Source organism: Nannobrachium achirus (assembly GCF_963921795.1).
Source record: "Nannobrachium achirus genome assembly, chromosome: 4".
Classification (NCBI taxonomy): domain Eukaryota; kingdom Metazoa; phylum Chordata; class Actinopteri; order Myctophiformes; family Myctophidae; genus Nannobrachium; species Nannobrachium achirus.
Window position 1 is genome coordinate 47,359,867 of NC_137813.1, and position 22,652 is coordinate 47,382,518.

At 40.5% G+C, this 22,652-nt stretch overlaps 1 protein-coding gene across 1 annotated transcript; it reads right to left on the minus strand.

Annotated features, from left to right (window-relative positions):
• Positions 1 to 12,234: 12,234 nt before the first annotated feature.
• On the minus strand, positions 12,235 to 21,121 carry slc25a10a (solute carrier family 25 member 10a; the record flags this gene model as incomplete). Its single annotated transcript, XM_080723339.1, has 11 exons — positions 12,235 to 12,336; positions 12,936 to 12,992; positions 14,004 to 14,081; positions 14,185 to 14,277; positions 14,752 to 14,822; positions 18,591 to 18,634; positions 18,758 to 18,799; positions 19,003 to 19,051; positions 19,142 to 19,256; positions 19,817 to 19,936; positions 21,032 to 21,121. 11 exons carry the CDS (start codon positions 21,119 to 21,121, stop codon positions 12,235 to 12,237), a joined length of 861 nt encoding a protein of 286 aa, XP_080579465.1.
• Positions 21,122 to 22,652: the final 1,531 nt, after the last annotated feature.

Consider the following 22,652-nt stretch of genomic DNA (forward strand, 5'->3'; position numbering starts at 1 on the left):
CACACACACACACACACACACACACACACACACACACACACACACACACATTTTTACTTCCATATTTTCACTGTCATTAACCTTATACAAGATAGAGCTCACTATTTTTAACCTAATGTGCTTTCCACTCTGTGCCTCTGGAAACAGAGGAGGGAGGTTTCCAAAATGATGAGTGCGTGGGTGCGTGCGTTTGACACACAGAGGGGAGAAAGTGTGTAAGTCCGGGACGTGCAAAGAATGTTAGAGAGGCAGGGGCTGAAATTTATAAAAGGGCCTTTTGGTGACAATATTGAAAATAGCAGCCCTCCTGCTGCGACGCGTTGTGAGCTTGGAGGTCGGCTATTTTCGGTACTTGTTGTTACCGCATTAAACTAATCATAATCAATGTTTCAACATAAGATGCAAGTTCAGTAGAGTTTGGACAAGACAATTCTCTTGAATGCCGCCTTCAGGTATGGCATGGAAAGGGGGCATTTGCATTTCTCTCACCATAGTAAAAACTGCATTCATGGTCTGGAGAGGGCACTTTTTACAGACGGGTATAAGGCGCCGTACGATTTGCGTGAAACATCTTCTCCGTATCGTCTGAGAATGGCCACTGGGGGCGCCGTACTAATGCATTGTCAATGGAAGGTTGTTTGGTGTTTTGTCGTTGCCGTGTCTCTTGGCCAAAAGACAGGCTGTGGTTGAGCTAGAGACACGGCAACAACAAAAAACCAAACAACCTTCCATTGACGATGCATTAATACAGCGTTCCCAGTGGCCATTCTCAGACGATACGGAGAAGATGTTTCACGCATATGTGTGAGTCCAGCCTAAGGGCTCAAGCCCCCTTTGATGTCTATGTGTGCACGTGCCTGGTGTAAGTGTATGAAATTGTGTGTCTGCTCTGTGTGCTCTGTGGCTGTGCTTGTTTGTGCATGTACTGTATGTGTGACTGCGTGTGTGTGTGTGTGCGTGCGTGCGTGCGTGCGTGTCATTGAGCTGTATGTCTGTGCATGTGTTTGTTTGTTTGTGTGCATGTGTGGTACAGCAGTGGCTGGGTGTTGGGATGAACAAGCATTCAGCAGAGGGAGCCAGTGAGCGCAGACAGCAGTGTTTCACTTTGCTTTTTATTTAGTGGTCAGTCAGTGCATAGAAGAGTCAGTGATAACTAAATAAAAGGTAGTGCTGTGCTGAATTTCCTCAATATTGTGACATTTGAAAACCACAGTATGAGGATTTCTTTTCCACTGTACTTTTAATTGGATTCAGCCTACAGAAATACAACTCACAACTACAACTGCCTCTAGGTTATACCGTACATATCAAATGAAACACAGCATTCTTATTTCCACAGTGTCTCCTTTTCCTCTTACTGCTTTTATCTCTCTCTCTCTCTCTCTCTCTCTCTCTCTCTCTCTCTCTCTCTCTCTCTCTCTCTCTCTCTCTCTGCGGCTGTTATCTTCTGTTACTCTGCTGTCAGGTAACATTAAAAGCAAAGCACCCCCAAAGGACTGGCTGGAAATGTAGGTTGTTATCGGTAAATATTCGAAGGGAGATTAGATTAGTATGTCTGCAAATGCGGAATAGGCTGACTTTAATAGTTCAGTGAATTAGGCATCTGAGAAAACTGATGTTTTCTTTCGCTTTAAAACATGATAAGGTGCAAGAATAGAGCTCACTTGACTGTAAAACAAAATACAGCTGGAGACTAGATACTGTCTAGCCATTTGAAATTCAGCCCAGTGAAAGGTTTTAGGGCTGTGATCAAAAGATTCATGCAAAAGCACACTGACACATCACTATCCACCACCACTGATATTTAAACTCAGAGAAATACAAACAACTACGTATCCTCAGGTGCAGTTTTTGGATGTAAATAAATTGCTTATGCAAATTGAAGCTGCAGTCATTGTGTACATAGCAAAACAAAATATGCGTGAACTCAGCATTGAGAAATCAGCTCACGTTCAGAGTTTTTTTTTTTTTTTTTTACTCTTATGTACAAGATGAATATTGGGGTGGCATTGAAGTAAATCTGTCTGCATAGTAAAAACCCAAATTGACATTCAGGTCAATTTTTCTTAAAGTTAAATGTGCGCTAAGAATACACTATGTGCTGTGTTTCACTGTTTCACTGTGTTGTGTATCCAGGGCAGTGGTGTAAAGTAACTAAGTACATGTACGCAGACAGTATTTATTTACAATTTCATACTTTTACTTCTCCCCCAGTACATTTCAGAGGCAAATATTGTACTTTTACTACACTACAATTGTATGAAAAAATGTATGGCTACTTTGTACAAAACATACCACTTGTCTTCAGCCATAGGCCTACCGGTATACATATTTAGCGTTTAGCTTGTAGAACGATGTAGATAGATTCAATAATAATTGGTTGGACCTGGCCTTTTGCTTATGTGATTGCTCATGTTCCATCACATCACAAGACACAAGCTCTAGTGCTGTATAGGAAGTTGCATTAGTTAAATAATTCAGTTCACCCACAATCCTACTGTAATTGCATACTTCACCATTCACTCACCCTTCCTAGAAACCGTATGGAGGTATGAAATGTAGGAACTCACCCTGGGGCTTTGTTGAAGTATGCCTATTGATGTGAAGGTCACATACCTGCTCCTTGCTTTTCATACCATTTGAAAGATATAAGTGTTATTCATATGAATCCACACAAAATGCTGTATATTATGCAACCCTAGTGTATAGTGAGGAATAAGAGGTTGGCTTGAAGGATTGTTCAGGTCATTCTGCATTCAAACTGATGAAAAAAGGAGCTGAGCCATAAATGCAGGGCACATGGTTCAGCTATTGTGCTCTTTTAGAAAACCTTTTCTCTCTCCGTAATTCATCACTGCTAATAGGCCCCGTGATGGGGATTCTGAAACTATATAAAAGGAAACAAGCAGTAAATGAAAGCAATTAACCTTTGCACGTTTGACTTTGAAAAGAAGTGAGGCTCACAGCAGATTTTTACTTTAGCTAATGGAAACTTTAGCTACTGATTGGCAGAGATATAATAACTGCATGCCACACGGGCATTCCCATTCCCCGACCTCAAGGCATTTTGTGAATAGCCGGTGTGTGTGTGTGTGTGTGTGTGTGTGTGTGTGTGTGTGTGTGTGTGTGTGTGTGTGTGTGTGTGTGTGTGTGTGTGTGTGTGTGTGTGTGTGTGTGTGTGTGTGTGTGTGTGTGTGTGTGTGTGTGTGTGTGCGCGCGCGCGCGTGTGCGTGTGTGCGCGCGCACGCGTGTGTGTGCGTGTACTTGTCACTCATGTGATGGTGTGTATTGTGTATGTCTCCGTCAGCAGTAATGTTCAGACAGAGAGGAGATGACAGATGTCCAGTCAGACTGAAGAAGCCATCAGAGCTGTTCTCACCCTGTTGGCTTTGACAGAACAGCATTCCCCTGAGAGGCACCAACAGTACGTCCTGTCAAATGTCCACAGTCCTCTCCCTCTTTAAGCACATGAACCCTATAGCAGTGGTTCTCAAACCTTTTTCATGTCAAGGACCCCCAAACTGACACTTACTAGCCTTACTATTAAAAAGATATGCCAGGGACCCCCTTAAGAGAAGAATTTTTACGGCTCTAGCAGTGATTGCGACCGTCAGGTCGCAAGTTACTATGAAAAGCTCCACCGGCTGTCTGTCTGTCTGTCTGTCTGTCTGTCTGTCTGTCTGTCTGTCTGTCCGTCTGTCTGTTTGTCCGTCACGTCACACTTTTGCCCGTACTCTTATCTCTGCCACCGTTCGATGCCAAACTTTGCACACACACTCCTTGGATGGCAAATCACAACCTCCGCCCCTCATTTCTCACATGGCCCTCTTCTAGCGTCTAGCGCCACCATCAGGCCGATTTTTGCAAAACACATTTTTGGACACTGCTCCTACAGATTTTGGCCTAAAATCACGCAAAGCAGTACACAGTATCTCTAAAGTCATGTCATCAACATGGATCTGTCTCATTTCCCATATTCCCTCCTGATTGGCTACGATTGCCTTCTAAAGTTTGTGTATGCAACGTGACGGTCGCTTATCTCCTGATTAGGGAGTCTTACTGGTTCTTAACGATTTCAAGGACCGCCAGTTTGACATGCATTAGGCGACACGTTAGGGTCCATTTGGTTCCTATTATTTAGCATCCCTGGGCATTTCATTATAGGCAAAGACATTTGGTGCAGAGAGGAAAATGAGGGGACCAATTAGACTCCTGGGGGACCCCAGTCAAAGAAATATATAGGGTTTAAGTGATTAAGCCCTGATTATCTCTATGCAGTGAGTGCAGTAGCTTTCCTTTGGGGGATTTAAGTGATCCTATCCTACTATATAATAAGGTAACTTCTGTCATCAAAACCTGTCTGTTCCACACGGTTCTCCTCTGTGGCTTGCAAGCAATTGATCTGAACTTGCACACAGCTGTAGGCATCGACTATTAGCATAATTGCACACACCCACAATGCCTGTTTTTTCCAAAATGTATGCTGTTTATTAGCGTTTTTGTGTAAACACCGGAGATTAGGAGTTCAGCCTATGGGATCTGTCATCGCCATAGTTAAAGCCCTGCTTTATTTTTATTTTATTTTTTTGGGGGGGGGGGTTCTAAGGGGTCCCAAGGTAAATGACTGATAGTTAAAGGAACCAAATGAACCCTATGGGTCTGTAACTCAGAGGGTGTACAAATGTAACCAAGTCCATTTCTCTCACATCAGTTAAATGAACACTGTGGATTTTACAGTTTGGAGTGGGGAGCTATAGATAGAAATCATATCAAAAGGGGGTCTATGATCTAATCTGCATATCAAGCTGGGGTTGTATTTTTTGCATTGCAGCAATTTTTTGTCACGAATCACATTTCTTGACCAGAACTTCCGTGCTATGAGAAGTCATGGTCGTGCAATATTCAATCAGCCTCCTATAGGTTTCGAACGGGACCATTTTTAAATTTTCAGACTTCAGTGAATACCTTGGATTCCACTGTATATTTGAGAATGAGGGATGCAGTGGCTGACAGCATGACTCAAATCGGACAGTCGGGACAGAAACCTTGTATCTCCAAGTTTCATTGTAGGCTATGTTCGCAAAGTAAAGCCCTGCTTCATCATACAAGGCCGTCGCACAAAAGTAGTGAAAACAGCAGATCTGCAAGCACACAACGCCTCGCGGTGCGAGGCATTGTGTGCTTGTAGATCGTCTGTTTTCACAGGTTTAAATCATTTTTAAAAGGACAAATACAAAACCAATGGTTTTGGACATACAAGGTTTCCACCCGACAACGACAAAATTCCAGTGTGTACAATCAGTCTGAGAACTGTGGCAGGTGTTTATTTGAGTGTACCGTGAGATAGAATAGAGCACTGTATTGCCCACAGCAGCACATCATGTTACAGCAAGCGTGACCCTGACCATAAAAATAACTGTTTAGTTTGGCAGGTTGCCTGTTATCTCTCTCCACATGTCACCACCTGACTGACAGTCTATTCTTCAACATCTTACCTTTAATCCTCTGTTATGCTGAGGTCACCCTAAATCCTTTTGAACCCATTAACTAAGACCTGTGGCAGATTCTACGAATGTCTTATAAATCAGTTTTCAGAAAAAGCTTATGTTGCTACAATATATCAGTGGTTGGCTGCTATATCATATTTTTCATGTCAAGGACCCCCAAAATGACATGTATTTTACTGATGAATATTTCAAAGATTTACAAAGATTTTCATGATTTGTCAAAAGTAGCAGATCTACAAGCTCATAGTGCGCTAGGGCATTAACGACTTGTGATTTTTGCAAGTCGACTCGACTCAGTAAAAAGTTGAGTTGAAGTCGACTTTATTTTTTCATGACATCATCACATCACACACGACCCCCCAATTATTTTGGGGGGTCCCCAGATGATTAACTTAATGTCAACTCAACTATCTATCTCACTAAACAAACCAACATAGAGTTTAAGTATATCACATTTCTAAAGTGCCAATTTAAAGACTTTTTAATACATCTAAAATGACAAATTAAACATTGTTCAAATTGTCAAATATATAGAGGCAGAAATTGTGAAAATAACCGATCTACATGCTTGTGAGCATGTAGATCTGCTATTTTCACAATAGAACCCTGTTATACCAAATGCATGTAGCACTGTAATATTGGATCATTCCGTCCTTGACAACAAACAATCCTACTGTTTGAATGCTGTACAGATGCACACATGGAGCAAAAATAATGATACAAGAGATTTGTTTTTTCAACTTCGACTTTCTCTGGTGGGAGTCGCCTTGTGTAATGAAGTCGACTCTGTCGACTTTTTCGTTAATGCCCTATAGTGTGCTATGAACTTGTACTTGCTATTTTTGAATAACCAACCAATGTGCTATATTTATAGCCTATTAGGACAAATATAAAATCACACAGATGATTGTGTAGTGTGTGTACTGTATAAAACTGGTACTGTATGTCACTCAAAGCACACATCCAGAGTAATGGAGTGAAAGGAACAAACTGCTGCTGCTGTTATTAATGATAACGATGAAACAATGCACTAAACCTCATTAACTGATAGGAGCTCTCTGGCAATCAGTCTGTGAGTATTGGGAATATTTCAAAAATGAATGTCTGTGTTGCTTGTGTTTTCAAAGCTTATAAGACATAATATTAGACCACTGTGCGTAAGTCAGCCAGACTCTTTACATTACAAAGAAGGTCATGGATCAAACACGACATGAAAAACAACATCAACAACAGTAATGGAGACATGATTGTGTCATAATTGAACATTCCATGCCAATTTCTCCCTGGCAGAATCATTTAGTAATTTGCTTTCATTTCAGTCCATTTGGGCACATGCAGCAGGAAGTCAAACTACTGTGGATCATTAACTGAAAGCTTTGGGTGTGCGTAAATTATTATACCTTAATAACATCAGTGAACGTTACCGAAGCCATTAGTCGACAGACAGACCAAGTTAATCCTATTTCTTATCAGCATAGCCCGATATAGCCGAGACACTGAGTCAAAGATTCTGGACCAACTTTCATATCCTTGTTTGGAGATTCAGAATCAATCAGAATCAACTGTATTGTCACATCACTGTCTGCTTTAAGTCTGTCTGTCGGTTTTATAAATATCTAAACAATGAAATATTAATAGTTTGTGACAAAATAATATCTATTGGATCCATTGGAACACAGGTTTCCGATTTCCTGAAAAGTAATTGTTTCAAGGTTTTCACACGACAGCGACGATGGCCCATTAAAAATATTAAAACAATACTCTACAAAAAAAGTAATCATTTAACTCTGAGATGTCCAGTAACAATGGACCATTTTATTGTGCGGATGAAAGGCTGTTTGTGGTCCCCTTAGTGTGGATTGTTTGCATGGCCTGATTTCAGCCTACTGATGGAAATAATGAAATTGGAGAATGTGTATCTAAAAGGCAAAGCTTGTAGTGGTAGCCTACAACATATTCTGTGTTCACAGTTAAGATTGTTAGTTTTTCTTTTCTTTGTTGTTAGAAAGGTTTTGCCGAATATATCCTGCCAAATAAACACCCGACCCTTTACAATAAATTGCATCAAGGCTGCACAGTCACAATTCTGCAGGTTATTTGTTGTTTCTCTGGCTGTTATCATGCACATGGGGAAATGGATATGGACTCCCGTGAAATTACATACTGTATATAAGCTGGACAAAATATCTATTCTCCCTATATTGCAATATTTGGTACTATGCCGCCGGAGGTGTCACTAAGTAATGCCTTCTGTACATTGTTGGCCAGAAGGCTGATACTTCTTAAATGGAAAGATCCGCTCCCTCCCACTTATTCACATTGGATAAGAGAAGTTATGCAGTTCATTGAACTGGAGAGAATTAGATATTCCCTTCGGGGATCCATTGATAAATTTGACATAGCCTGGCAACCTTTCCTGTCATTTATAGAGAGCATGGAGGCAGAAACTGTAGCTGCAACATAGTGCAATTTTATTTACTTTCTAGAGTTTTCTTATTTTTTACTTTTGTTTTTCTTTCTTTTCTTGTCTTTGTCATGTGTGTTTTTCTTTTTTTTTCTTTTCTTTTTGTTACAGGTTTGAGGGGTGGGTGGGTGGGTGGTGGGGATTTGTGTGTTCATGTTTGTTTGCATAAAAAAAGAAAATAATAAAAAGACCTTGATCAAAAAGCTGGACAAAATATTCCTGACTCCATGGCCAAGAAAATTGTGATTTAGGTGTAAAACATACAGAACAGAATACAGTAGGCTACTGATTAGCAGACACGTTCCAACATCTGACACGTGATGCTGAGCAGCTCTTAAACCAACCCAGGAGGCGTATCACAACTTAAGTAAAAGTATCAATACTGCAATCAATGTAAAAAAATACTCTGTTACAAGTAAAAGTCAGGAATTCAAAATTGACTTGAGTAAAAGTATGTAACGAAACTGTTGGTATCAGAATGTACAGTACTTAAAGTACCAAAAGCAGAAAGTACTATTATGCAGAATGTCCCAATTTACAACTTTTCAAATGTATAAGATATTCAAATCTTTTGAAAATAGCAGATGAGACGCATTGTGAGCTTGTAGATCATCTTTTTTGAAATGGCCTAAATATATAGGGCTGAAGTTAATGTATGTTTTGTAATAATAATCAAAATCTACAAAGTAACTGGTAACAAAGTTTTCAAATAATTGTAGTAGAGTGAAAGTATATTTGCCTCAGATGTAATGGAGTTGAAGTAAAAGTACAGAAAATTGGAAAGTAAAAATACCTAAAGATTGTACTTAAAGTACAGTACTTGAGTAAATGTACTTTACACCACTGCGTACTGTAGGTGTGACCAGCGAACCGTGCTCATCTGATGCAATTCACAAAGAGAAACAGCTCATGTAAACACACAGAGAAACACTTATGTACTGTATGTTTGCCCACAGATACAGGTAATTAATGGAGACAGACAAAATGATGTGGGCAAACAATGCAGTGACCCCCTGGGATCAGTAGAGGACAAAGGACTGAGGCTAGTGCAGTATGTAGGCCTACTGCAGCACTACTAAAACGGGTCAAGATTACAACTATTGTACCATGAAAAGCATTCATACAGTTTGTGTTTTCAGGAGAACAATGCAGAGTGGACGACATCAACAAATATATTTTTTTTTGGGTCCCCAAATTATTAGCTTAATTATGCAACATTGTTTTCTCACTAAATAAACCAACATAATATTGTACCAGTAAGACGCCAGATCACGCCATGTCTTGGCCATCTGGCCAGTGATGTATATCGGACCAGTTACCCATATATGGAGACCCTGGCTGGTACCCATAGATATTCACAGATATGGGCTTAATATTGATGACATCATGCAGGGATCTCCATATATGGGCATAAAAGGGATTTGTCCCCTGGCATCACAGGGATCTCCATATATGGGCATAAAGGGATTTGGATCCCCTGACATCACGTGATGTCAGATGTTCAAATGTGATAATTCTGAGCCTGAAAAGTTTGGGAACCCTTGCTCTACAGGATTTATGAAATGCACAGGGTGGGTAGTAACTCATTGCATGGAGGACAAATAAGTAAAAAGAGCTTTGTTTTGATTTATACTCTAACTTTTCACCTTCCTTTTATAACTGTATGTTCACTTTCTATTTTTATTACGTAATTTTTGGGGCAGCATTGCAGCAATCTACTTTTTAACCTACCAGATTACCTTGGTTATAACTGTTCATCTACTCAATCATCCAAGCTGTGTGCACATGGTTTGGAGAGAGGAGAGCTTACCGGTCTCCCTTGTGCAGTAGAGAGATACATGCATTAAACATGCCAGACAATGAGCTGGGCAAAAGCAAACATTTAGAAAATCAGGCAAATACCATTTACGCTACGGTAACCCTAGCCCTAACCCCTATCTATAACCCAAACACATTATACAGTGATACACACACACGCACGCACATAATACAGTAAATATTTAGGTCAGCTTTCTGAACTTAAATAAAACTCTGGATTTCACTAGCACTAGTTTATCCAACAGTTAAAAGTAAAAGTGACAGACAGACAGGGTTAAAAAAAACTATCTCCCCCAATTGCCTTCAGCTTGGTGGAGATGATGTAGTTTTAATTGTTTCTGGAACCACACCAAACTACTTACACATCACTCATCAAACATGGTTCTTTCCCTTTTTCTTCACATTCATTTGAATTGGCCTTGGTGTTCTGTGTGAAAGGTTTTTCTGTGATAAGTCTTCACCGACCCTCTGTTTTAAAATCATCCAAAGCCAGCGGCAAATATATAAAAAGACACAAAGCATATTTATTTTTATACACTGAGCTGAGCTAATGTGAAAGTCAAGTAACCCTGTTTTCCCAATTCAGGGATGAATTGCTGTGCTTTTGTGGCCACAGCTTTTTGGTAATGTGATCATCACAGTCCTCCCGTTCCAGGACCACACACCATGAAGTCTGAGAAGATACGTTTCAAGACTAGATTGTCTGGTCCTTAACTGATAGTTTAGAGATGGGGAGAGAAGCATGTGTACGTGCATGCTGGTGTCTTTCTGTATCGTATCAGTGATGGAGTGCCTGATAAAACAGAAATGAGAAAAATAAACCTGCAGTCCAAGTTAAGGCAAGGGTACCAAGTGAGCTCTGATTTAATCCATAGCCCAGCCACCCATGTCTTAAAGGGTGCATTTAAAGTGTAATTGGACAGTAGTCGTAATCCAGATGACTTTTTTGCAGCAGTGAAATTACAGTTCACAGACGAAACTGATGGTGCAGAGTACCATAACCTGTCTCAGTTCAGATATATTTACGGTCATTTCTGTATGTTGTATTCCCGCAGGCGGCTATGACATCTCAAGCCAAGAGGAAATCAATTACCATGCATGTCTGCTACACTGTACAAATGCCCTTGAAAGTCTTCACAATAACTCGACAAACATCAATCACTCAACAGGTTGTAATGTATAGTACTGACGATCAGAAAATGAAATGACAATTCCTATATGTGCCTCTGGCACCACAGGACATGGAAGAGATGACATGACTACAGATCTGCTGTCATCAATGCAAGAGCCAAGTTACCTCTGGGGGCAGGTACATTTATCAGGCTTCTTTGAAAGCTGAGCATGATGGATTGAGCATCACGGAGAGAGGGAAAGCCCAGCTTGTATAGAAAACCACCACACAAATTCTCAGCAAGTTTTCCAATACTCAAAAATGAATAAATAATCCCAACACTTTTGTGAAACAAAAATGAATCTTAGCTTTACCATGTCCAACAACTCTCAAAGTTCCAGCAACTGTTGAATGATTATCATGAACATCGTTTCTAAATCCTGTTCTCTGGTTGATTAAGTACTGTTCTGATTTTCACTTGCTATTATAACTGGAGGGAACTATTAATTTCCCCAATCTTTAATAAGATATCGGGCCCTTTGTGTAAAGAGCAGGAAAACACATTCAGCCATACAACATTTATTTAAGAATAACATTATTTATTTGTTACTCACTTTTACTTCCAAGATGTTAAACTACTGCTGATTTCGACTCGAGTGAATACTCTGGAAATGTGAAAATATGCATTATACAATACATACACCTGGACATTATTTTATAAATGACAAAAAAAAAGCTCTCTATGATACTAATACCATTATTCTATATCTGCACTATTACACATAAAGACACTTATTACAAGCATTACTACTCTACAATAAATTAACGCCTGTAATTGACTGGTGTAATGCTGCCCCCCACAGGGCAGAATATGACTATACACAAGTTAAGACTAGTCTAGCAAATGACTCAAAGACAGTTAAAAGTCAAGCAAAGAAACGAAAAGAACTTCTTCATCTGTGCCTAATCCTTTCACATCTGTTCATTGTACAATCACTCACTCACAATTCAATTATACTAAAGTGCTCGGTCACTGCTATTCCATAGTGTGGTCAATGAGTCCATTCACAGCAGAACCTGTGAAACAATGAAATAGTTTACTGTAGCTTTATGGTGGGGTCTAGTTAGATAGTTTTTTGGGGAGTGGAACATGTCCCCTCTTTGCTGCTAAAATGTAAGTGTCGAGTCAACTCTGAAAGATAAATGGACCCTGGGTCAATTCCTGAATGAAAACTCCTGGAATTTCAATGTGTGCACTTGCACTAGTCTGTCCAACTGTTAACCAAGTACAGAGCCTGGCCTTGGGAGACCGACGTCCATCACAAATCCCCCTCTCAGTCTACGACCACCGTGCCAAAGTGCTGCCTGAGCTGCTCCAGAAACATGAAGGACAGAACTGTGTGAGGGATGAGGCGGATAGCAGCTGGAACAAGACCCTTGATGGACACACAAAATAGCAGAGTTAGATCTTAACACTTCTAGAGTAATATTGAACAGTGGTTTGAAGTAACCAAGTACATTTACTTCAGTACTGCCTAGTGCCTACTTAAGTACAATGTTGAGGAATTTGTATTTCCGATACTTTTACTCCACTACATTAATTTGAAAACTTTAGTTACTACCGTAATTACCTAATAATAACCATTTTGATTATTATTACAAAACATACTTCAGCCCTCGGAGATTCAGAAAATAACTGATCTACAAGCTCACAATGTGTCACGAGGTGACACATTGTGAGCGTGTAGATCACATTGTGAGCTTGTAGATCTGCTATTTCCAGAAGATTTTTATACATTTGAAATGGGACATTCTGCATAATGAGTACTTTTACTTTTGGTATTTTTTAGTATTTCTACGTTGCAGTATTGATACTTTTACTTATTATTATTGATACTTTTACTTAAGTAAAAGTACTTTCTCCACCACTGATATTGAAAAGCAAGTCAAATGATAACGGAACATTGTGTTTAAGAACGAAAGGGATTATATGGAACATAAACATCTCATTAAATTAATAGTGATTTGATTCTACCTTGTAGAATGCCCTTGGACCAAGATTTGCCGTTTCTGCCAGGCAGTGAAAAACACCCTGAAACAAAAATAAAGAAACAAGCAGAAGCTGGGTGAATGTCAAACTGTGTTACACTTCTCTAGTTGTGTCAGGAATTAAACATTGACAAAAGACAAGCTGAAACCACAGAGATCGCCTAAGAGGAACCCAATATGTACATAAACATGGAAGCAGACGCAGTAGAGATGAAGATAGTTGTAACACAAAATGTGTTACAACATTGGTAACATTCCTATGAAGCCCCATGTCTTTATAAATATACGTGTACTGCATTATAATTCAATAATAATCAGCTTATAACACTGTATAACTGTATAACTAGAAAGATGAAATTAGAAATTGCAAGTGTGGGTTGCCGTGACGTGGGTCACACTTGCAAATGAGAATCTGTCTTACCATTTGCCCTGCAGGGGCAACCACACTAATTATAGTACATTGTGTTATAACAACTAGCCCTTACCCGTTCAAAGATATGAGCTCCAAAATGATGTGCAGTGTGTGGGTTATGGGATGTGCACTGTGCACAGTATATGAGGGATGGAAAGTAACTTTAACTGGTGCTTGCATGATATGTAGGAGCATCAATGTAAGAAATACCCGTTTCGTTTAATGGCTACCCCCCCCCCCCCCCGCCCGCCCGCCCACCCGCCCACCCGCCTGCGCACACACACACACAGAGAGAGAGCTGGTTAAACATGTTGCCTCATGCTAGATGCAGAATAGATGTGCCTCATGCTAGATGCAGAATAGATAGTAGATACACCATAACAATGCTAATATACAGTATATGATTTGTGAAAGTGACAAACGGGCTTCACAGTTATGTTAGGTGTGTTCATATGCTAATGGTGATGCGATTTCAGATCAATTGCTCGAGCCACTGAGGAGAAACGCTGTTTCAGACAGACAGACAGACAGACAGACAGACAGACAGACAGACAGACAGACAGACACTCACTCACTCACTCACTCAGACATTCGCAAAATTATAGTATAGATAACCATAACAGGTCAGTAAAACAGACTCACCCTGTATTCTCCTGCTGAATTCATTATTCTAGTTTTAACAACATCCAGTGGTTGGCACAGGATCGTTGTACAGCCCCCCTGTGTGGAAGGAGATGAGAATAAGGCATTTTGATTTTATCATTGATCCTTACTGTTGAAGTATACATATACCATATAATAAGATGGGAAGTCAGTTACTCACTGCAAAGACACTGGCCAAGAAGTGAGTGAGGATGTTGTCCGCCAAGTAGCCAGTGGCCAGAACCAGCTGTTTGGACTGGTCATAACAAGCCAGCTGCAGGGACACAACAATATTATTGTACCTACTATAGATCTAGTCAGTGGTCCTCAAATGTTATTGGAACTGGGGACCCCCCACCCTGACAAGCACTTGGAACATAGGAGTTGAGGCAATCAATTTAGTTTGACTGTTCCACAGATAAATATTGTGAAAATAGCCGATATACAAGCTCACACTGCCAAAATATAATGTGCCTCTTTCTTATATTATTTGACAATTTGGTCAATGTTTGACCAGTTTATACAGTATAGTTTGTTGATTACTTTTTATGCAGTAATGGTCTTATTCTTTCTTTTTTTATATCGGTATTAAAAAGATCTTAAAAGTCCTGAAATTGTCACTTCACTGTCATCTCGGGACCCTCCGAAACTCCCCTCTGAGGGTCCCGGCCCACAGGTTGAGAACCACTGATCGAAGTCATACAACATTTTGAGACACAGCACAGCACATATACAAAGATGTCCTTACCTGTCCAACAGTGACAAGTGCACCTCTAGTAGAAGCCATAGTGGCACCAGAGAACAGTCCAATCAATCCCTCTGGAATAATAATGGCCCATGTTATAGTCAGAAAATCTAAACCTGACTACATCTACACTTTAAGCATTACATTAACAAGGGGAGAAATTATTAATCAAATTATTTATTAATAAATGAAAAGAAAATGTATCAATAAAAATGTAATAACGCTTATCAGCCTATATTTAAACAACTTCTGATATGTTCTATTTATCATGTACCCAGCCTATTTATCAGACGGTTTATTTAACGGTGAGGTGAGTGATAGACAGGACAGAGAGGATGATAAGCTTGCTGCTGATTGTTCTGTTACCATATATTCCCCAGGGGTTATATTGAACTGGCCAACCATGAGCGACCACTACTAAAGGAGTGTCAAAACGGATTAAACAAACATGGTTGCTGAGGATGGCTTGGTAGGATTCACAACTGAGGAGACACTGGAGTTCATCCAGACACAGTTTTGCCAAAACACAGAGTGGAAAAAACTGTGACCTTCAACGGTTCACAGAAAGGCAGCTGCATGTCTTCTGAAGCCTGAGACAACTTTTTCTTTTTTTAAAGATTTGTTTTTGGCCTTTTATGCCTTTATTTGATAGGACAGTAGACTGACAGGAAATGGGGAGAGAGATGGGGAATGATATGTGGCAAAGGTCGTCCAGATCGGGAATTGAACCAGCGACGCCAGCAGGCATCATAGCCTAGTATATGGTACGCGCCTTGACCACCAGGCCAAACCAGACAACTGCCTATATTAGAGCCGCCCAAAAAAACTACATTGATGAAAAAATCGACGAATTCAAAAACAAACCACGAGACCTATGGAAGTTGCTTAACAACACATTAGGCTTAAAACCTAAAACCATAGGCCACAGCATAAACATCAAAACGGACACCGCTCTCATTTCTGACAAATGTGAAGTGGCTACCCATCTTAACGAAACCTTTACCACCGTGGCCCGTTCGCTGGTTGAAAAACTGGTCGCCCCATCTGGGCGGTATGGTGTAAAATTTGTTAAGAAATTCTACAATAAACTGGGCGTCAGAAAAGACAGTTTTAAACTTGCCACAGTGACAACTGATGAAGTGTTTAAAAAACTGAGTGCCCTACCTCAACACAAGGCCACTGGCCTTGATAAAATTCCAGCTAGATTTCTCAGAGATTCAGCCGCCACCATTGCTCCAATAATTACCCACATAATTAACCTTTCCATCGAACAGGGTCATGTCCCACAGGACTTCAAACTAGCAAAAGTAACCCCCCTGCATAAAAAAGGTAGCAAACTAGACCCTGGAAACTACCGTCCCGTTTCCATTCTTAGCTCCATATCCAAAGTCATGGAGAAAATAGTCTACGAACAGATAGCAAGATATCTCGATGAGAATAATCTGATTTACGAGTTCCAATCTGGATTCAGAAAATCTCATTCCACTGACACATGCCTTCTCTATTTGACTGACCAAATCAAACGCGAAGCGGATGACGGCAAATATAGCGGCATGGTCATGATGGACCTCCAGAAGGCATTTGACACCGTAAATCATTCTATTCTGATTGAGAAACTAAAAGCCATCGGTCTTGACAGCGCAGCAGTGAGGTGGATGCAGTCTTACCTGGTGGGGAGGGAACAGGTGGTGGAGATTAACGGTACCCTGTCCCCCCCCCTCCCGGTAAACTGTGGTGTTCCTCAAGGTAGCATACTGGGACCTCTGTTGTTCCTAATATACGTGAACGACATGGCATCTGCTTGTGACTGCAACCTGTTCCTGTTCGCGGATGACTCGGCTCTCCTAGTCTCGGGCAAGGACCACTTGCAGGTTGAGAAGACACTTAACTCTGAACTAAGTAAGATCTGCACATGGCTTAACGACAACAAATTATCAATTCACCTGGGTAAAACAGAGTCCATCCTCTTTGGATCAAATCATAACCTCAAAAAAGTTGATAACTTCACAATCAAAGTGGGTGACAAGGTCATAACACGAAAAAACGAAATCTCTTACTTAGGATGTATCCTTGAAGCTAATCTTTCCAGTGAAAAGATGACTTCTAAAGTAATAAATAAAATCAACCAACGAACTCGTTTCCTACAGAGGATCGCCCCGATGGTCAATTCCAACACACTGAAGACCATAGCTGGTGCAATAATCCAGCCCCTCTTTGACTACGGAGTCCACGTATGGTATTGTGACGCCCCACAAGCCCTGAAAACTAAACTACAAACAGCCCAAAATAAACTAATTAGGGTCCTGCTTAGACTTCCCTATCAGACTCACCTCACCGCTACTCACCAGTTAAGAGTGGGGTGGCTCAGAGTAGTTGACAGAGTACAGCAACTTGCAATGGGCCTGGTGTACAAGATACACTACACCACTATGATACCCAAGTACCTGTCAAAATACTTTATAAACATTAAGGATGTCCATAATTACAACACCAGAGGCAGCGCCACAGATCACTTTCAACCCAGAGTCAAAACCAACAAAGGGTCAAACTCTTTTTTCTGCTATACCACCAAAATGTGGAAAGCCTTACCGAAGGCCACAAAGGAGTGTGGATCACTAGCATCCTTTAAAATTGCCCTGAAAAACCACTTACAGGCAGCAGCCGTTCGCAACTGGTAAAAAAGAATCTAGCCCAACCCTACCCTCCCCTGCCCCTTCTTTGTATATACTGTTTGTTTTGACCTACTGTCTTCTATTTTGTTTTTCTTTACATATCTACTGCATAGTACTGTGTTCTATTTGTCTGTCATTCAATGTTATATGAGATACTTCAATGGTTTCCAGTGGAAATAAGCTTAGTCTTTTCATGGATCTCCTTTTAGTAGACCTTGTACCAGTGAACTGTACCGTCATGAAACTGTACCTTTTCCTATGCAAACTTCTAATAAAGTCTTCAATCAATCAAAGGCCAGCGGGCGCCCCAGCCTGAGACAACTTTTGACCCAAACCACACTATCAGAGAAACTCAGTGGGCCTCAATAATGTTCTTCCCTGGGGGTGTTCGTCATTGACAGGAATGTTATTAATCTACTATAAAACTGTTGCCCGAGTCCAGGCCACAAGTCAATCTGATTGGCTAGTCAAAGTGTCGATCAAATGCCATTTCTTGTCTTTGAGCACAAATAGGATTATGGGTACCTGATAAACCAATTATCAAACGATCAGATGGATAAGCTTAATGGGAATGATATTTAGAATATGATTTTTTTGTCGCTGTCGGTCAGAAACCTTGTGTGTCCAAAACCTTTACTTTTTGAGTTAAATATTGATAGAACCCACACACACACTGAACCACATTCAACCTGGCATCCCTATAGTGAAAATAGCAGATCTCAAGCTCACAATAGCAATCTACAATGTTTCACGTTGTGAGCTTGTAGATTGACTATTTTCACAAATAGAAAATACGGTATGAAAGGAGTAGTTCACACCGCAAAACTCACCCCATGGTGACTTGAGTTCAATAATATATATATATTTTTTGTTTGTTTTTGTCGCATTCCTAAGCCTATAATTTCATTATAATAAATGTACCCGCATTGATTCTGGATGAAGACCCCAATGCATTTGGGTCTCCATCCAGAATCAGTGGGCCTGATTAGGAAAAAGGTCATTTTGGGGTTGAACTACTCCTTTAAGAAATGTAAAAAAGATGAACTGTGGTGATACAAGGGTTCTGCCTGACAGCAACGATATTTTGTCATTTTATGGTGTAAATAATAGACACATTAATCTATTCTAAAAAGAAAAATGTTACTGTAGGTGTCCTTAATTGAATCTTACCTTTGTTCCAAACTCGAAATAGTCCGTCCAGTGCATGAGCATAACTGGTAGGTAAACAAAACCCACAATGTGCTGATTTGCATAACGTTTTTGAATTTACCATTTATGAATAGGGCTGTAAAATATTTCAAACAATATATAGTGGACTAATGTTTGCAAATACTCACTTTCTCCTGAGCTTTCCTGGTAATTTGACGTCATTCTGCATGCTGGACAGAAGTAAAAGGAAAAACCTTTGATGTAATCATCATCTGCAAGGGTAAAGATAACTTCCCCAGAGCTATTATTGGATTCAGTGTTAAATGTAACTGAACCAATCTGATCAATCACTGATCTGTTCAATACCTCCAGTCCTCCACAGAAGATTATATGCACAGTTTATCTCAAAACATGGTGTTACCGCATCACTCACCGGACATTTATCATGTCAGCTGGTGTCCCAATGAAACCTCCTGCAAAACCTGCAGGACAAGAATCGTAACGCAGCCATCAGACATAACGCAGGTCTAAAATAACTGAACAACATAGCCTGTGTGTGTAGCATCACAAACCTGCAAAAGCCCCTAGCAGGACCTTCTGATAAAAAGGCATATCACCTTTGTGCTGACAGCTCTGCATGTCCCTCACTGTCTCATAAATGGCAAATCGAGACAGAGAATATGTCATCTATCAGAAAAGGAGAAGCAGCCATTTTAACACATTTTTGATTGATAAGCAACGATTGATTGATTTATGCAACTAAAATGATGTAGTAGTAGCTTAAAGAGCGGGTGCCATGATTTCTTTCCCCCTCTAAAACATGATTATCTGCTATTATGATTATACTAGGAGGAAGATGTTTTCCAAAAAGGTGTACAGAAAGAGTTAAAATTATGTTTTTATGTGGCCACACCAACCAGTTCATTGGTATGTGTGGTTGTCATGGTGGGTGGTGACCCAGCTGAAGTTAGCCACACCCACGTATGTTGGGTGAATGGTAATTAGGGGAGTGGTTGATTCTGTGATGTAATAAGTATCTGTGTTTTTGGACCGGCACGTTTGACCCCACCAGGTGGCAGCCTCCAGCTAAAACCCAAATAGAAAGGCAATACATAATTGCTCATAACAACCACACCAGGGGGTCTAATGAAGTACTGTCAACCTCCTAGACACATGAAAACCAGAAAAAGTACAAAACTATGGCACCACCTCTTTAAATGCCTATGTGCGCGCGCATGTTCATTCACCTGCCGACAGAGGGATGCACTCAGACCGTTGTAGAGGGCCAAGTATCCCTCTCTCCTCACAACGCTCACCATCATCCCACTCATCTTCATCCTCACCTCCTGCTGTGTCTGTAAGTGCACCTGAAAATAGAAGATTCAGATTCAGATTCAGACTTTATTAACCATTGTGTAATACACATAGGAATTTGCTTTGGTAAACCACATACAAGTGAATCCGAGCAACAATACATATACAGCAGATAGGCCTGAATCTGAGCAACAATAGATACCTACTGTATCTATTGTAGGCCTACTCCGCACAGACATTTTAGGGACAGGGAAGAAAGGGAACAAAGGGGGCAATCCCACAGACATTCTGTACTATTCCCACACACACACACACACACACACACACACACACTCACGCATGCACACGTGCACGGCCGCGCACACACACACACACACACACACACACACACACACACACACACACACACACACACACACACACACACACACACACACACACACAGGACATGTGTGTGTCCATCCTCCTGCCACAGTGTGACCTGTTGACAGCTATAAATGGTTCAATATCAACAACAATTTCACTTTTACGCACACAAACTGTGTGTTAAAATTTTATTTAAACAGTGCCTACTTGAGTGATAGCTACTGGTACCAAACAGGGGCTGGAGGGATGCCCTGGTAAGGACAAGTTTGAATTGGAATCTCAGAAAGATGAAACACTAATTGGTTGAGGCAGAAACATTTATGTGAACTTCTAATATGATTTCATGGGTACATTTAATTTCCTTCTTAATTTGATTTCCAATTAAAATACAAATATAAATTGGGCCTCTTATTTGAAGTCATCCTCAAAACATGTAGCTGTAGCCTTTATGGATAAGGAAAACATCAAAGTGTTTTAAATTAAAATATAGTCTTTGTAGAGGTTTAAAACGGTTTTATTTAAGTAGGCCTAATATAAAAGTAATAGACCTATAACAATTACCACATGTTCAGTTTTTATTGCAAACATATAGGCCCAGGACAGAAGGTCTTAAGAAGGTCATTGAAGTCAAAGTTTAGCTGATAATTGATTGAAATAGTGCGAAGTGCGGCGAAACTGTCTTCATCTCAATTAAACTGGTTTACAGCTGAACTGTTGAAGACTCTGCTGCTTCATAATCTGAAAGGTTTGGTTATTGGGTTTAAAATTAGTTCGATTTTTACCTTGATCAAGTCCAATGGGTGAGTCAGACAGGCGGCCGCGCTGCAGGCAACTCCGCCAAAATACCAGCGTGAGATGCGCTTCTCTTTCATAGTGAAGGAACTTGGAGTTAACAAACTAATGTTCATTCAAGTTCAAATCCAAAGAAAGCGCGTCGCGTCTTGGCCCCCTTCAGTGACTGCAGTCAGTGTCCTTCCACTTCCCTCGAGTAGCTTTATGGTTCAACTCCCACTCCAATGCTGTTGTTGATTGCTGGCCATGTTCATATCACAGACATGAATCATGGTGGACTTTAACTGATTGAAAAATAGGCTATTCCTTATTGTAAAAGTGCATTCAATTTTGATTTCTTTCTCTAGAGCGTTTCCAATGACACACGCGTGCTGCTCCAGTGGTGTGTCAGAACATCAACTCCATCTCCCGGTGCCAACTGGTTAGACCAAAGTGTATACGTGACCGATACAAAAATAGTAAGCCACTAGCCAGCCTTGTGCTGTGCCGCTATAGTTTTGTGAATGCGGTACGCCAGTCGCCAGCTGTCAAAGATAGTCCTCGCCTGCCAAGTCAGTAGGCCTACGTGCGTGACACAAAAACGCCTTGGCATCTCAGTGCAAGGAATCCCCCCCACTCAGTAGTATCATACTTCAGAATGCCTTTTACTGCTCTAGACTAGATAGGCCTACTCACCTCAACTGCGGGTCATAGGTCACAGGGTTGAGAAAACATTGTCAAGAATAACCTTTCTGGGAAGGATTCATTCTTCCAAGAAGAAAGAAACAATCCTAATATATTGTTGATAATGTTGACTGACTTTTGTCTGGGAAAATGTTTGGCTTCAATAAAAAGGCATAGGCCCACATAACTAATTTGATCATTATTGTGGGCTCGCCTATAAGGCGAGCACACTTTAGATATTGTCATTATTGTGGGCTCGCCAGTACCTGGCGAGCACACTTTAGATATTGTCATTGTGGGCTCGCCTATAAGGCGAGCACACTTTAGATATTGTCATTATTTACTAGGCAGGCAGTCAGTGCAAGTATCAAAAAACTTCGGTTCCTTTCTACTCCTACATACTTAGTGAGAAAATGAAAATAAAAACATCAATGTGTTCAGTTTACAGTGGCGAAGTGTGCTATTATTTATTATAGCAATCGGCCAAATGGTGGCGCTGTAGGAAGCCTTCGAAAGTGCGATCTTTGAACAGGTATAGCTCATGCTGTGTTATACATACAGCCATGAAACCTGTATACACTTATGCGTCTCCTCATGCCGAACAACTTTTACCCTCTAACTTTTGACCTCTGACCTTTAGGTCTCCCACAATTCGGAATTATATGAAAAACAGTAAAAATCTATCTCCTCCTGGGTTTTTTTCGATACGCGCACAAAACTTTTTTCACATGAACTTTGGACCAATACGGTCAAACTAATCTCGGCGGATTTCTTTTAAAGTGAAATATAATTTTTTAATAATTCAATATATATTGCGGTTTTATGCAAATTATTCTTCGGCCTCTAAATCATACATGCAAAGTTACACGTTCATGGCATTTGGCAAAGATGTGGAGGGTTAGTCAAAGTATCACTGAAACCAATTTTATTCCAATCGGCCAAAGGGGG